The sequence below is a fragment of the Oryzias melastigma genome, linkage group LG3, assembly GCF_002922805.2.
Source record: "Oryzias melastigma strain HK-1 linkage group LG3, ASM292280v2, whole genome shotgun sequence".
In the NCBI taxonomy this organism is placed as follows: Eukaryota; Metazoa; Chordata; class Actinopteri; order Beloniformes; family Adrianichthyidae; genus Oryzias; species Oryzias melastigma.
Genome location: NC_050514.1, coordinates 4022262 through 4040154, shown reverse-complemented (window position 1 = coordinate 4040154; position 17893 = coordinate 4022262). Strand labels below are relative to the sequence as shown.

Below are 17893 nucleotides of genomic sequence, written 5' to 3'. Positions count from 1 at the left end.
GACTTCCTTCATGTACAGACAAGTCTAAAGACACCGAGACACGTTTACATCAAATATATGACACGTGTTAAACGCGGGTATTTACTCGGAACAGGGAGGGAGGGGCTTTGAAACGTCACCACAAATCCAAGTTTCTTGCTATGTCCGAATTCCTTCCCTACCCACGTTCACCATTTTGTAGGGGTGTCCGAAGCTACAATTCTAAAATCCAGAGCCCTAGAAATTTCCCAGAAGTCTTTGCGAAAAATCTTTGTTACCAATATTGCTTGATGTTTTTATATAGCAGCAGTGAAGATTTATGCTAGCAATACACAGAGCGATCATAGTCAGATGGTGGGATCAGGCTCCAAAAGCCACGCCCCCTCAGAGGAAATTTTGGGAACAGAGGCTTCAGATCAACATGAAAAATGGCTTTTTAAGAAATTTTGTTTGTGGGATTTTGGTTAAAAACTTCATAATCATCATTAAAACACTACTGGGAACATTTCTTTTAATTTAAAAAAATGTCATTTGGGGATTTTAGGTGCATTTTCACACGTTTACATAGATTTTTTGTCAGAAGTGGTTGCTTAAAGCCACATAGCCGGAAACAGGAGAAACAGAAGTCACTGTGGGACGGTGATGTCATCTGTAAGAAATAAAATCCTCATTCAGCGCCGTTGATTTGGATAAAAATGGGCCATACTGGTGCTGAACCTCACTCCAGCCTCTTGGAGCTGGACTGAAGTCAAGTTTTGGGATTTTTCTCCCTGCAGACGTCCAGATAAGAGCTCCAGATGATGGAGAAGCTGCTCCACACACATTTGTGAGCTTCTGGCGGCTCAAACCGTGACAGTCTGTCTGCCACCCTCATGTTCATGCACATGACCATGGAGAGGCGGAGGACGCCAGCAGCTCGGTCCTCGTGCCAGAGAGTGACTCGGTTTTGCAGAAAGTGGGTGAGATCTGAGATTGTCTGCAATGCTGCAAGTGTTCTCCACAAGCAGAGGGGCAGCTGGGGGGAAACTGCTCCACCTGTGGTTCCCTTTTAAGGCCCTGTGCTGCAATTGCTTTGAGAGGGTAACAATAGCCCATTCTTCACATCAAAGTCTCCATGACAACTCCAACACCACCAGAAAAAGTCCACAGATGATGTTCCAAGATGCCTTCACACCAGCATGGCAGTCAGTGAACTGGTGAGCAGTGGGGCACCTGAGGGGGGCAGCAATCCAGAGGAGAAAAATATGCTCAAGAAAAATTGATTTCAATTTAGTGTTAACAGTGGGACGGCGGGTAATCCTGGACATCTGATGCACAGATTTCTATGGAAAATGCTGCGAATAATCACACCCTATATCACATCATACGGTCACATCAAACCTTATTTTCCGCATTATAAAGCACATTTGAAAGCTTTGATTTTTTTTCTTAAACAATGGTGCCTATAATTCGAAGCACTTTAAATTTGGATTCATTATTCTTGTGATTTTGAGAGGTAGATGAAACGTAGTTAGCCTGTTCTTTTTACGAGTTCCAAAAAAGTGGGTGTTATTGTGAATCTGCTAACACGGCTAACGTGTAACGATGTTGGACAGTTTCTTTTTTTTTATGTTTCACTAACATGGTTGGGAGTTTGTGTAGTTGCAGCAAAATTTGTTTTAGTGATATCAGTTCTATTAAAGTGTTGCAAACAAGGTTGGGAATTACAGGTATAGTGAATATGCTAACGTGGCTAACGCTTCTATCATAGCTAACATGTGGTGTGTTACAAGCAGGCTAATAAGGTCAGACTTAGTAACTGGAATTTATTTCTTAAAATAGGAATTCTTAGTAAGAATATTTTTCTGACCCGATTGGCAATTAACATAAAATCTGCCACTGGGATACACATTTTTGACTAAGTTTTAAGGAGTCTGTTTTTTCAGTGTAGCTTGAATGTGAGCAAATATTGAGAGGTTCAGAAAGCTCTAAAATTCTGCTGAAAACCGTGGAAGGATTGGTCACAGCTCATGTGGTCCTAGCAGACCTTAGAGTTCACATCCCAGCAACCCTGGAGCATCTGTCTCATCATTACGGGCAAACAAGTGTGTTTGCATGTTGTGTTCTTACATCCTACAAAGCACTGGCGCTGCGTTTTGTCAGCAGCAACCTCCCTCCGTCTCGCATAGTTTCCACTTAAACACATGTACGTGTCAGGATGTCGGTACGCACGTGTGTTTCTTAAACGCACGCATGAGTGCGAGGCAAGTGCCAGTTTGGTGCTGCGTGTTCGTTCGTTTGAAATCACTGCGGTTGGGACACCTCTGACAACCTGACGAGACGGTGCAGGAGCGTAATCCCCTCCCCAGCTTTTTCCAGATGAGGAAATGTGAGGCTGCGGCTCCTGCGGCTGTCAAGCAGCTCCTGGCAGTTTGGCTCCCCCCTCCATGCGCTGTTAAAAGCTGAAAGGCCTGCGTTGGCGTCTGTAGCGGCTGGGAGTCCTTCAAAGCTCTGCTTGAATCCCTGCTTTTGTTCCTCGGCGCGGTTGTGTTGCATCTCAGACCTCAAATGAGCCGCACTTTAGCGGTCTGCCACTGGAATCCACCGTTTCAGAGCCAGATAGCCAATTAATTACAAAATAAAAGACGGAAAATTATTACAGATTCAAACTGTGCAGGAGATTTTACTGAGATTCCTCTGTAAATGATTCTGCTGTTTGAGTGGATGTTACACTGACAGCAATTGAAATTAAATATTTATTTAAAGACTCGCTCCAATAGAAATGGTGTTTTTGGTGTTTTTTACCATGTTTTCTGATAACAAATGACACATAAAAGGAAAATTCTGCTTAAAATTGTATTTCTGAAAATTCACAAATGGTTGTGAATAAAAACAGACAAAAAAATAAGCAGGTAGGGCCCTCTCAATGGGAAGGGGGCGGGGTTACCCACCATTAATAGTCCCGCCCACAACTTGAAGGGAAACTTCTAACCAACCACTGTCGATTTCCAGAAACTATGTCCTAAAAAGTTTTTTCAGATTTTGGCTACAAACAGCCTTTTCATAATTAAAAGACCACCTGGAACGCGTTTAAAACAGATGATCAGAGTGGGACTGTAACTCTTTTAGGAAAAGAATCATATATTTTCAATTTTACAAAGCAGAGAAAATCTATTTGACATTGCAGTGTTCCCCCGCTTATTCACGTTTCTTTATTTGCAGATTTTGTTAAATCACCTGACTTTTCTGGTTTTCCCAAAAAATCCGACAACTCAAGACGTTTGTATAAATCTTTTGCATCTGAAGTCGCTGCAGAAATCTCTGTGTTCAGCATATTTGCAGATGAGTCCTGTCCTTAACTTAACCTGCAAGTAAGAGGGGTATACTGAAATCTGATATTACTGCACAGTTTATAAAAACTCAAGACATTACATATTAGTAGTTTGTATGCATTTCTAGACACTTTAGGTTTAAATTACAATTTTAATTCCTTTTATTGCACTAAAAATGAGCTACATTTGTTTATTTATGGATTTATTATCACATATTTTCATAATGTATAACTATAGATGGAGGTATCAGTTAGACTATGATAAAACAATCAAAATATTCAATTGATCATTTTTGCATTAGTTTGACAACAGAACAGTCCAAATGCTAATGGTCCTGGGTCACTTTGACCCTTTGGGTGTGCTCTGACTTTCAAAAGTGACCAAAACCAAAAATATTCCAACACTCACTGTTTTACAATAATGATTTATTATTTCAATCCTTCCATGATTTTATATATTTTACCTTTTTATTTATTCTTTTCTGGAGTGATGCTGAGAATCTACAGTACCTGCATCACTCCACCTGTTTCGGGTCAACCTGACCCACAGACCAAACGCTGCCTCCACCTGCAGGCTTTGTGAGTGAAAACCCAGCTGAGCCTTTTCCATCGACTCCCTCACTTTTTTTGTCAGTGACCTGGAGTCAGAGTTGTCTTAAATCCCAAACAGGACATCAGTTCTGCCAAACAAACGACAAATCCAATTATAATAATCATTCAGCTTCCCGGGCGGTCTGGTGCAAAGGTGCTGACACTTCAAAAGAGGTGACAAAGGAAGGGGATTGAACCCAAATACAGCTCCAGCGAGAAAGGATTACAGGAACACACGGTGAAAGATTGGCGCAGCATGTGGGTGAAAAATGGTGAAATTACTCAAAAATGCTCCCTTTTTTTTACATTTCTGGAGAATTGGCTTCATTTCCAAAGGTCTGGCTGACCTCCAGCACGTCTGACTTTTTTCGTTTGAGCTGCTAAAATCATCAGGAGCCGATTACACAGAAATAAAAGCTAACGTGACAAATGGCAAACGCCCACACGGCCGATTACAGCCGGGATTCTTCCAGTTCTGTTAAAAACACAGCCCGGTGTACATACATCTACCATTAGTTTGAAAAATTGTCTTCCTGAACCGTAAATTGTTTATGGAAAAAAGGTCAAAAAATGCAAAGTTTTCACTGCTGGATTTCCTGTGAAAGTTTAAAAAAGTTGCAAGCAAACAGCAGAAGAGCAGCTGAGTAATGTGCTGTTGTCTGGCCAAGTTACTGAACCTTGACTTAATGTAGGGAAAGCCAAACTCATCTGAGTCTGTTTATGGGTGGGGGTCCAATCCATCATTGGGTTTACAGTAAACGTCAATTCCACTCAAAGACTAATTGATGATGAGAAGGAGCTAAAGGCAAAATGAAGGACCAGTGAAAGCATACTAAGTTTAATACGAGTGTAGATTTCTGCACAAGAACAAGCTGGCTCTGGATTGATCTTTGTCTCTGCTTTTGATTATTATAATGCTTTCTGTAAATGTGAAGTGAGAGCTCGAGCGGCTTTGACGGTGACGACAGCTGCTGGTTTTCAGTGTCTCTTCTGCTGCATCATCTAAAACTGGAAGATAGATCTACAATAAGAGGTGAAGCCGTATTAAAAGGATCACTCCACAACAATAGGCGAGAGGTTTGCACTCAAAAGAGCAGTTACGCCCTCTTTGGTATTTTTAAATCAAAGGTCAAACCGATAACTCATGCAAGAAAGTGTCTTGAAGTTGAGTCATGGCATCTGGGCTTAAGGGCTTCATCAGAAGTGATGAAGACACTTTGATGAGCAGGGAAACGTTTCAAGAAAATAGACTTTAAATCAGTCACCTGGATGAATGAGAATCTTCATTGATTCTCAGAAAAAAAGACTTTCCTGAGTGGATTTTTCTACCTTTGAAAATCTAGTAAAGATTAGGAATAAAGTTTGCCTTGAAGTTCATTTGACTGAGACATTTCCACTTAAAATACTGGGATCAGTGCTTTTATAAATGTGAGATTTGCATCATTAAAGTTGTACCTTGATCTTTTGTAAAATAGATTCCAGTGGTCTTCTAATCATAATTATGCTATTTTTAGACAAAGTAGTAAAAACCTGTGTCATTTTAATGGACATAGTTTCTGCAGAGCAGCAGGTATTCATTTGAAATTTGGCTCAGAGTGCAGGGAGCTTGTGACCCACCCAGGATTTTTTTAACGCTCTTTTCCAACTGCATTTTTGCTCCTGATTCACATCGATTTGACATAAAAAATTCTCAAAAGAGCAATTTTGCTAATTTTCCTAACACCATGCCCTCCATCATCCTAAAAATGCCACAAGAACCTGTTAAAAACATTAAAAAAACCATTTTAATCTGAGTTGACCTTAAAAATTGGCAGATCAGTCAAAACAAAATGTAACTAATCGGTCTTCTGGTTCTTAAAAAACACTAGGATTCAACTTTCTGGAAGAAATTAACATAATTGGGAGAGTATAGAATTAAAAAAACAGAAAAAAACTCAAAACTATGCATGAATTGGCCAGAGTAGAAACTTTCATAAGATCGAATAAATATTATGAACTTTAGCTTCTACTTTGTGTAAAATAAAAAATAAAAAATCATTTAAACTTCAGGATTATTGTGGAAATTTCAAAAAATAAAAAAATGAAACACTGAAAAGACAATAATACCATCTTTAGCATGAATGGGATTTTTAAGGTGAAGTGCTGCAGAATATTAGGGTACAAACTGGAGGACTTAAAGAGATTGTTTTAGACAGAAGAAACACTTCAATTCTGCTGCCCAACTGTTCTGCAGACAGAAAACAACAAAACAAAACTAAAACCAAATCCCTCACTCATGGGTTTGTTTTATAATCCACTTTATTTTCTAGTGAACAAACTGAACTTGATTGAAATATTGTTCAAAACTCTTCCTGTTTCATAAAAAAAAAAAAAATAGAGTCAATTATAAAGACCAAGAGTCACAACAATTAAAGAGTGACGTGTAATCTTAACTGCGCTTGGGCTTGTCAAAAGTTATTGTTTGGTTGTAATTATGGCAAAAAAAGTAATCAAATCCAAAATGGCGTGCAAAGAAAAAAGGAGGAAATCTTTACACACAATAAAACTGACTGTAAAAAACAGGTGAAACAAAAACACAGCTGGGTCATAGATTCCTACTGAACAAACAAAAGGCAACTAATCTGCTCATAACAAATGACTTGAGTCATTATAATGGAACCAAGTTAAGACTAGAAATCAAGAGTTTGCTGTCCTGCTATGTTGAGATGAAGGCGCGCCGTGGCCTTATGGCATGAATACTGACGACATTTACAACACATCAATCAGTGGTTCAATTTGAAACCTATTCAACCTGTTTTGTATCAGGCGGTTAAATAGCTGAGACAGGAAATGATTCATGATTTCTGCCCTGACTAAACAAACATGACAAGCTCAGAATGGGAGGCCTGAGATGATGACACGGGTATAGAGCTGAAAGCATCTGGCAGGCTCTAAGCGAATCGCTGACAGATTCATTGGTGAAATGAGGAGTCGTTTAAGATAACTGCGCCGTGAGTGACAGAAGCTTCTGCTGCTCGCAGGAACTAGATCTCCAATCAGGACTCTGCTTCAGGTAACACCAATGACACAGGTGTGTGGAAACAAAGAATGTAAATCACACGTCCTGATAATAGATTGGTCACGCAAACTCTGAAAGCAGAAATAGCTTCTATAATATTTACTTCTATGCGTCAAGATATGAATCCAGATTATGTTGGTTAGAGTTGCAACTTCCATTCATCTTTGAACCCACTGAATCCTTTTCAGGGACGTGGGGTTGCTGGGGCATATCTCAACTACTGTTGGGCAAAGGCGAGGTCCGTTCTCTGGACAGGACGTCTCTCTACACATTAGCAAACATTCACACATATAGGGACCATTTAGAATCTCCAATTACATATTTTCTCAAACTAAGATTAATTTTCTATTGAAAAACTTTCTAGCTAAGATCATTTTTCTTGTAAGACAAAAATAAGAAACATTTTCTTAAATTAAGTCTTTTTGCTTTCTTAAGTTTCTGTCTTTGCAGTTTGAGTTTTTTTGTGTAACACATGAAAGTATTGATGCATCAGCTGTTAAATCGGATTATAAACCCAGTCTAAACTATTCTGTTAAAATGATCTCCTTTGAAAGCGGAGACACCAAACAGAATGGAGTGTGCGTCTGGATGTTACGGAAAAGTGTGTTTGTCCGCTTCTGCCAGGCATGCAGGACAAGTTTGATTCCCCGGTTACACAGATCTGCAGGCTCAGGGATCTGCTCATTCCCACGAAAGGAAATACTGCCAACTCTAATTCTGGATTTCGTAAGAACATGCAGCTATTTTCTTGACCCCCCCGCCCCTCTAAATCAGTTTTCCATATGGCAGAGACAGATGGAGGTCTGAATGAGCATCTCACTGTTATACCAAAGTCAGCTATTTTAATGCTCCGCTGCTTTTCACATCCGACCTCTTTGTTCAGGTTTTTCTGGAAATATGTCAAATAATAAAAAATGAGCTGAGAAAATAAAAGTGACCCATCAGCAGGATCTAGGATTTGTGTCGAGAACACTTAAATGTATGCAAAACCATAAATTCAAGTCCTAAAACTTCACGAACAGAACCTTGCGGTTTTGTGAAACTGTGTTCTCTAATGGCGATCATTTCCATGTCTCAGCGGTGAACTCCACACACTTTTTTTTGGATGTACAACTCCATGGTAACCATAAAAGCAAAGTGGAAAAACATTGACTCAAAGAGAAAAACAGAAGGTACAGTACAGCCTGATTTATAACCCCAAAGCTCCAATTATCATATTGACCTCAGTGCTCCCCGTGCGCTTCAATTTCACTGTTAAAAACACTTAAACAGGAAGACCCGGGTCTGTAAAATCGGGGTGTGCTGCATGAAAACTCAAACTGTGGACTCTGCTTCACTGAACTAATGTGACCAAAAAAAAAACCTCCTCAAGGGAGAATTCTGGAAATCATTTATCCTGTGGGAATCTGGAATTTATTGGTATTTTTAATGGAATTTCAGTCAAGCACTTAGGATGAAATAATTAAACGGCGAGTGTGCGTGTGTGTGTCCTCTTTTACAGCGCGGCGGAGCATCGGCTCAGCCTCGTCTTCCAGGAGTGCTCCCGGCTCTGAGGCTGGAGAAAGATGGAGTGCAGATCATCCCAATCTGCTAATTATGAGGAGGGGGATTTGTTTACACTCCAGCATGAATGGAGGCAAACACACACACACACAAAGCCTTAATCAGTGTGGAACAGACCGAGAGCCGCGCAGCCCTGTGGGTCCTTCAGGACCACGTGTGTGTGTGTACACAAAACGACTGGAGTCCAGCCCCCGCTCCACTGAAGAGCTGCTACCTTGTTCCACAGCCGAATGTTCTCTGCTGTCTGGCGGACTGTAAGGTGAATTGGGTCATTGTAAATCTGCAGTAAAATAAGCCGTCCTGCAGTTTTGGAATTGAAAAAAAAAAAACATCCTGCCTCACATCTTTGTGATGTCACTAACAGAAGAAACGCCAAGTTTGTATAAGGACAATCCTTTTTCTTGTGAGGAAATAGAGGAGGTGCACTCGTGGTCTTTTCACAGCTGTGAACACAGCCACAGTATTATGGAACGAGCAATTTCTTTACAACAAATTTGCTTCACTTTTGTCTCAGCAGAAGCTTTTGTTTATTTATATTTATAATTTAAATGCACATACCTTTTATAAACCTAAGCTGAAATATTATCTAACGCATTGTTTTTGATACAGAATGGACATGAAAAATTTAGCAAAATGGTGACATGGGTGGAGGTGGCAACATTTTGAAGGTGCATTTCACCAAAATAAACACTAGTGGCTTTTTACACAAGTAAATCTATCCCCATTCACTTTAATGGAAAATGGACCAACATTAGACAATTTTTTGGCTCTGTGGCTAATTTATGTGGAGATCCAGTTTTATTTTGTTTCATTTTGACCCAAATGTATCACCCAAACAGTGGTTGTGGTCTCTTTTTTACTAAAGGTGACCCTTTTATCCTCAGCTCTATGAAAGCCCCACGGGACCAAAAATAAAAGTATGAGGTTTACCCCAATAAAATATACAAGAGTAATAAATCTAGATGCAGAAGTGGAAACATGCTTTCAAACCAGCCTGAAAGTATGTTTGTTTCTGTGCCAAAGCTGAGCTTTTTTACAATGAAATAAGTCGAGATTGACCTATTAGTGTAACAGGCCATCTAGTGGACATTTGGAGAGTTGACCTGGTTTCAGCTATTTTTTTATTTTTAACTCAAATGCTGTCCCTATTTTGCAAGTCAAGATCCAGGTATTTAGCTTTAAACAAAAGACATGTCCCAAGTATTTAGCTTTAAATACAAGTCAAGATCCAGGTTTTTAGCTTTAACCTTTGTGCTAGCTTATGGGGTCCAGATGACCCCAGCCTTACATTGATGTGTTATCCGTCCCATGACAATGGATAAAGGTGGACAGGATTTCATGTCTGCCACAGACAGCAGTGAAAATGAAAAATCATTGGAAATACAAAGTTCACCGTTCTGTCTTGTGGGGTCTGGATGACCCCACTCCCAACACCAACATACCTAGGATAGCACAAGGGTTAAATAAAAGTCAAGTCTCGAGTCTTTATCTTTAAAAACAAGTCATGTCCCCCGTCTTTAGTTTTAAAAGTCATGTTCCAGATCTCTGGTTGTAACATTTGCACTATCCTGGGCTTGTTTACATTAAAAATTCTAATCCTACAATTTAAAAGGTATAATGTAGATTTTATTGTCCCAAATTTTTGTTTAACAGTTTTTTAACACAAGAATAGTTGTTATTACTATTGTAAAAATAATTCTAAAATGTTTTGTTCAGACCTGACACCAATGCCCTGGAGCTACAACATTAACTAACAAATGAAGATCAATCCCAAGTCCGCGCGTACTGTCACAAGTCCTTAGATCCGTGAGACTGAGTTCCTAGTCTCTGCCTGAGACTTAATGTCATTTCTGTCCCAAAGTTTAGATATTTGAAATTTGAAACTGCTGTGATTTCCAAAATGCACTGATCCTAGACTGTTGGTATATATAGCTGTATATATGTACACATTTTTTCTCTTATTTAAAATGTTTTTGCTTGAAAAGTAAAGTAAAAAAATAAAAAGTTAAAATGTTTGTCATATGTGTCAAACTTCAAAGCAAACAGAGGAAAACTTGCGCACATTTTTTTTTGAGCTATGATCACTATACATTTACACCAAAGTTTTATTTCCACGTTTCATCACTATTCATGGTGGCTTCACATTAAAAGATGAGATGTTTAACCAGCCTAAGTGGACTTGCTTGTTTTCTATTTATGTCTAAACAAGAAACACCTGCTGTTCAGCAACCTGCTGAATGACGGCCACACTGAAACTCAGCAATTCAATCCTGTTCCCTCCTCTCTATAATTGTGAGACAGCTGTGAAGCGATGCAGAATTTTTTGTTCCATCACTTCCACCACAATCACAATGTAATTGTTAGTCTCAGACAAGAGATTCTCTTAAGTTTTTCGTTTGGCAGCAGTTAGATCATTTGCGAAAGTCTATCTGTACAATTCCTTAAATGTTGTGAAACATGAACATTTGTGAGGAGAAGAAACTTTAAATTAATCCTCTGTCTTCAGAGAAACCACAGAAAAGAAGCAGGTGGCACTGTGGGGATCATGTTTGTTGATTTCCCCTGTGAACGTAACTCCATTCGTCTTGAACTGCTCGGAGAAGCTCCAGAAAGCGCAGCGGGACGCCGCCACGTTTGCCTGGATTATTGACTTACTGTCAAACGCAACACAGTGGGCGACACTGACAGCTAGTGTGTCTGCGCGGGCGGCCGGCAGCACGGGTCCCTGCAGGAGGTGGAGCTCGCACAGTTTCTTTTCCATTTATATACCTCAGACTTGCAGGAGAAACTGGGAGTCTTGTCATCTCCACAACTCCTCAGAAGAAGACTGTGCTGGGGTTTTAATGGCAGACAGCAAGTATGGAAGGAGAAAAATCCCTCTGACTTTAACAGAAACAGGCTAAAGGACATCAATATAAATGTTGAAATTGGTCTATCTTGCAGGAGCACAATGAATTTGTTAAAATAAAACAATTTTATGGCTTCAGTTTGGGTTAAATTGACTTAACTTGACATACAGACAAATCCTGATTGGATAGCAGTGACTGGCAGAGCTATCAGATGAAGTGATTCAGAATGTAAGCATAAATATGAGCAGGAGAGGCTCCATGGAGGCCGATGCATATATTCATGTTCGCAAAGGTCTTTGCAGCTAACTTTTTTGCATCTACTTCATAAAGCCTTAAGCTACGTTCACATCAGGCATGTGATCCACATTCAAGGACGCGCTTGAATTCTTGAATTTACATTAAGTGATGGTGTTCACACTGCACAAGCAGGGAGGGGCTCTTTCTTTTTCTACTGTTTACTAGCCCGTATCCACCTCCTACAGTTGGAAGAGGGTTGGTGCGAAGGGCGGTTTGGATGTAGCTTCAGTCACACACACTCGTGCACAGCTTGACCTATATGAGTCCTACGTTTTTTTGGGTTGTCCATTGAGGGTCTTCAATATAGAGAGTGGTACTGGGCAAAGTGACGCAACTTTCTCCAGAGAACTTTCTGAGGAGGTTGAAACTTATTGTTTCGAGCCGCTGGCTCAAGATGTTGCTTTTGCAATGCCGGACAGCGAGGATGCCGGCGCAGCTGAGGGTTTGTAGACCCAAAGGGGACCCCTGTCCTACAGTGGTAAAATGTCGCTAGCATCATAAGCTAATAAAGGCTAAAGTATTAAGAAAGGAATCCCAAGTGAAACGTTCATTCCAAATCCCATCATCAGGACAGAGTTTTCTGGATTTAATACTAATTGCACTCAACCTCTTTTCCCTAACTTCCAAGTCCACTGGAAAGGTTTGCAAGCCAGTAGATTTTTGACAACGGAAAGCAATACACCTGGCTATGAGCCATGCTAAAGCTAACACAATAACAACGGAACGTTAAAGGTTCAAAGATCGGCGGGGCTTTTATAGTGGCGCCAGAGCATGATGGCGTGAGACTTCTGAGACTTAAACCAGTTGACCGATCACAAAATTCAACTAAATACCTTGTTTTAGCCTTTAGGGGGCAGCGCACAGACGATTTTTAACTATACTTTCAGGAATTAAATATGTTTATTTTAATTTGCCAAAAATTTGGCAATGACTAACAGACGGCCCTTTTAAAAGACCCATTTATAGAGGTCGACAGCCAAAAAAACTTGATCAAGTCTTTGGTTACCGTGTAAGGAGTGTCAAAATTGAGATTTTTAAAAACTGCAACAGATACACTTTTTTTTAATTAAATGAGTCACGTAACCAACAGTGACTGTATCTGCTGTAAATCAAAGTAATTTTTGAATGACTTCTCATGAGTTGATCTGTTTTTATTTGCATAATTATGATTTAATGGAAGCGGTGTGATTGGGAATTTGTGTTTTTTTGACATTTCTAGAATTTCGATAAAGTTTTGTGCATATGTGAAATGGAAACACGGCTAGTTTGATGGAGCAAAATTATTATCTGTATAACTGTAGAAAAACACACATACACACAAGCATCTATTTCAACTCCCAAAAACATCATGGTTAATATCTTAAAGATTTCAAAAAGATTTCCACAATCATCAAGAGGAACAAAGGTTTTGTAAATTTAGTTTTTAAAGGAAGAATGTCAAAGCCAACACTCACCATTGAGGAAGAGCTCCTCCTGCATAGCCTGTCTGGCTGCAGCAGAGAAACAGTGCTTCTTCAGCCAGTCTCCGTCAAACACACTCATGTGTTGGTCGGGCCACGCAATAGAAACCTAAACCAAAAAAAATATATAACCCAAGGCTGTTGACATTTTTTTACCTCATGATACATACAATTATTTGCTTTTTTTCATTTGACCTTTGCAATATCAAGCAACAAAACCATTTTTATCTTCAAATCTTTTGAATGAATTTATGTAAAAGTATTTTTAGGTGTAGAACTTCCTTCCTTTTATTCGTGTGCTTTAAATATTTGAGGTTTTCTGGCTGCAGGGAGTAATCTCTAATGAGAAACCGAGGACACGCGTTTTACTAGAGTGTGCTATCAATAAAGTCTGTTTACAGGAAGCAGCGGATGAAAAAAAACAAAGTAATGCTTTTCCTTTTTCATCAGCGCAAAACAAACAGTAATTACAAAAAAGACCGCCACCCTGAGTCTAAAAGCTCACACAGTTACCTGGAAGGACTGTCACGATAAAGGAATTTGAATGTAGCTGTAGACGGGGAAAGTCTTCAGAAAGAAAAAGACGGTTCCCGCACGCACAGGCCTCAAAGGTCAGGCTAAGCATGTGCCTCTGCCGTAATTGGATTCTCTTCCCTCTATGACGTCCAGTTTATCACAAAGCAGTCGCTTTCAAAGTGTGAGATGTTTTTGTAAAACCAAGAAAGTTCTGTCATGTCTGACTCTAATGAGTTATTATGCAGGGATGAAACAAATAAACAAACAAAATCTCTGATAGGAGCAGAATTTTTTCAGAAAAACGGTTTATTTATTAATTTTTTAAACCTGCCCATTCCTACGCTGGGTCATGGGGTTGCTGGAGCGACCCAGCTACCGTCAGATGAAGGTGACCCTGAACAGGTCACTAGTTTATCACAGAGTAACACAACTACACACTCATATTCACTTCTAAGGAACAATTTAGAGGCACCATTTAACCTATTAAATATGTTGTTGGACTGTGAAAGGAAACTAGAATTCCTGGGGAAGATGCAAACTCCACATATAAACGACTGAGCCAGGATTGGAACCCCGGCCTTCTTACTGTGCAGCTGTGTTCATACCACTGCATTCAAGTGACCACTTCCAATTCAAGATTTATGTAAATGCACATACCGTATTTTCCGGACTATAAGTCGCGTTTTTTTTCATAGATTGAATGTCCCTGCGACTTATACTCCAGTGCGACTAATATACGAATTTTTAATGAGATGAGATATGGACCGTAAGTCTAGAGTGCCCTCTTATGGTGATCTATGCAATTACTTTATTTACTTTATTTATTCAGACGTGACACAGAGGACAAAGAATTAAACGGATTTAGTGATATGGAGTGAGATTGCGTGCAATTAATTACAGTAAAGATACAAAGTTGATGAGTTCTTGAGGCTATAGTTAAATAAAACTGTTATGTTATATAAATGCTACACCTTTTCGTTCTTTTCATGATGCTAATATGTGAATATGTGTTGACACATATTCAGCCTGTTTTCTATTCACTTATGAATGTTATAACTTACCTTCCAGGATGATGTAATATCGTTTTTTTCAACCAGTTTGTAAAATAAATTACTTGAAAAAAATGCGACTTATACTCCAGTGCGACTTATGTATGGTTTTTTCTTCTTCATTATGCATTTTTTGGCCCCTGCGACTTATACTCCGGTGCGACTTATAGTCCGAAAAATACGGTAAATGCGCATTTCAGGCTTCCGCGTCTAAAACTCTTGCGTTCACGCATCGCTACGCAAATTTCTACAATCATTTTCAGACTCAATTGAAAGTTAAAACAGGTTGTACTTTGATCAGTCAAGGATTCTGATTTGGTAATGACGTAAGGATCGCATCCCTTTTAATTCACAGAAGTGCCAACCATTAGAAAATGTATTAAATTAATAATTGCGATTTATGCCCAAACGGAATTCTATGACACAAAGTCTTTCATATATCGGAATAGAGCTGTGACAGAAAAAAAGATTTGCAAGATCTGCACCACTTTGACTTTTCAAAACAAGCCTCTTCCAACTGTAGGTACATGCAATAGCATCACTATTAGCTAGCGACAGTCCAGTGTCAAAGTAGCATGATTTGCGAATCACTTTGATGTAAACAAAGCTTTAAATTATTAGTTTTATTTAATTAATTGTTTTAATTAGTGTCTATATGATGTACAGTAGGGATAAAAAAAATTGCGCAATAAAGAAATGGGTAATCTTAAGCACAAAATCACATACTTTTTGTATAATGAAGTCTAACCAGAAGTAACCCTGGGCCAGGAGTTTGAGGCTTTAGGCGGATAATAAATGGCGAGACAATTTGCATTTCAATTTACACGTCACTCATTCTGTTTTCTTCAACTAGATTACCAAAAATTGTGACAAATTTGAAGCCAGTCTATCTGCTCGTCTGTCTGTCCTTCAATATGCTTACCTGAAACATGATGTGGGGTTTGTATGCTAATGCTAAAAAAGTTAGCAAAGGCAGAGGAGAAACCTGACGATTCATACAGTATGTTCCACTGGGGTGACTGAATCTTCTGTGTATGTTAGAGATCATGGTGACATTTATTTGACAGTGTTCAAAGCTTTTGTCCTTGAACATGAAAAGAATTTATGAAAAATGTCATAAAGTTACTGAAAAATAAGGAAAACTGTGTATTGTTGTTGCCTAGGTAAATTTCACAACCCAGGAACTCAAAACAACTGATTTTTTTTTAATCTCAAAACTATTTAAATTCTTGAAAAAAATGTCTTTACAAGAAAGGCAAATTACTATTCATAATGGTGAGCATTTTTTAATTGCATTTTTTACATCTTTTTTTTGTTTCTACTTCTATAGGATCTAAAAAGTTGCTATAGTTTGATTAAAAAAATGAAAATATAAAGACCTCAGGTGTGTGAGGGGAAACAACAAAGGTGAGATCATGGTAACTACCCACCTTGTTGTCATTTGTGACCTCCACAACATCCACTCCTGTGTGGATGTCTAGATCAGACAGAGGGAGCAGGCGGGCCTGAGCGGACTCCAGCGTGCAGAGTGGACACTGGCAGTTGTCCCTCAGCCAGGTGAACGGGTACAGACTGTGCCCTCCGTCCTCCCACTCCACCTCCACCAGCCGCTCCTCGTCTAGGGCCCGGACATGCCTGACTGACTGGTGAGCCAAAGGTATGGAGGCAGAACCAAGCGTCTGATGTCCACGGATATGCGCCGGGCCCATGAAAGAAGGCCGCGGGGCTGCAGCTGCCCATGGATGACAACGAGCCCTCAGTGCCTGACGGGCCGTGGCAGAGGCGGTCCGTTGAAGGCCGGGCAGAGCAAAACGTGCAAAAGTGCTCATCCACATGTCTGACTGTTCCCTTAAGGCTAATTTATGTGCAAATCTAGGAGGAAAAAGGAGAAATTCAATCAGCCAATCAGTTTATTAAACCAGTGAGAATTCGATGGATGGATGGATGATCTTTTATCTCACTGTTAGCATCTTTAATATCATTTTTAGCAATAATCAATTTTAGAATGTTTCTAACAAAGGCAGAAAAAAACAGTTTTTAGAGAAATGGCACACTATATAGTTAAATGTGACAGTTTAGAGGTTTTAGTTCTGTACCCTTCAAAATAAAAACAATGATTACAAAGGCTTCTGACATTGTTCTAAAATGGCAATCATTAGGTAATGCTTTTACAAAATTCTAAATCCTTTTTACAAATTTTACAAAAAAAAAACATACAACAGAAAACATGTTAAAAAGCAAGTTACCAGTCTGTAGAAAGAAACCCCTATATTTAGCAGCATTTTAATATTGAGCGCACAAAAGATAGGGATCTCATTCATAGTTGTTAGAATTTTTTTTTAATCAAGATAAGGCCAGTGCTGTCTGCATGATTTCCAGATATCCAAGCTCTTCTCTCATGACTGGTTACCTGGTTCAGGTGTGTGCAGCCAATTAGAACATACCAGAGCATATTATGTTAAAAAACATGCAGGAATATGGCCCTCGAGGCCTGGAGTTCTTATCCCTGATCTATACCATTTTAAATTACTTTGAAATGAAATAAATAAATTATATTAGATCTTGGAAAATAACATTTTAATTGAGACATGATAGGTTTATTTTACTATAATGTAAAAATGACCAAGTGCCATCACAGCGGACAACACACATGCGATAGCAGCAAAAAATGATCAATCCATCATTACAGTCCAATGTGTGGAAACACTTTGAATTTTGCAAAGTGGTGGAATGTTCTAATAATCTTCCCTTTGTATTATTTTGATGTGGAAAAACAGCAGTGGGTTGAACGTTATCAAACTAAACTGTGAATGGATTTGACATTCATTCTTGTTTACTTTTTTTGTTTGTTCACATATCTTATTTACAAGAAATACAAGGAATCTGGAAAACTTTACCTGCACGGTTCAGTATCAGGTATTTATCTCTGAGCCACACTGGTTGAATTATTGGCTAATCAGATCAAATTTGATCAAGTCCATTTATTCAAAATGAAATATCAACTATGAATCGTATCAGCAACAACAAATTCATATATAAATCAAATTGTTGTTAAAATGAGTTGCTACATCCCTAAAAATTTGACAGTATAAAAAGTTTGGATCTCATTCCATAGTTTGAACTAATACTTACAGAAATACTGCTGGATTTAAAGCAGTTTTTTAAATCAAGATAACATGAAGGAATTTGGAGGCTTAACCGCAGAAAAATATATCAAGTTT

General features: G+C 39.0%; 1 protein-coding gene across 1 annotated transcript in view; it reads right to left on the bottom strand.

The window, feature by feature from the left end:
- The window catches only part of bbox1 (butyrobetaine (gamma), 2-oxoglutarate dioxygenase (gamma-butyrobetaine hydroxylase) 1), a 28491-nt gene that overhangs the window by 9571 nt on the left and 1027 nt on the right, over window positions 1-17893 (bottom strand). The window contains exons 2-3 of the mRNA XM_024295327.2: window positions 16103-16544; window positions 13102-13216 (exon numbers count right to left, since the gene is read on the bottom strand). Coding sequence (XP_024151095.1) covers window positions 13102-13216; window positions 16103-16544 — 557 coding nt within the window. The remainder of the gene's footprint in view (window positions 1-13101; window positions 13217-16102; window positions 16545-17893) is intronic.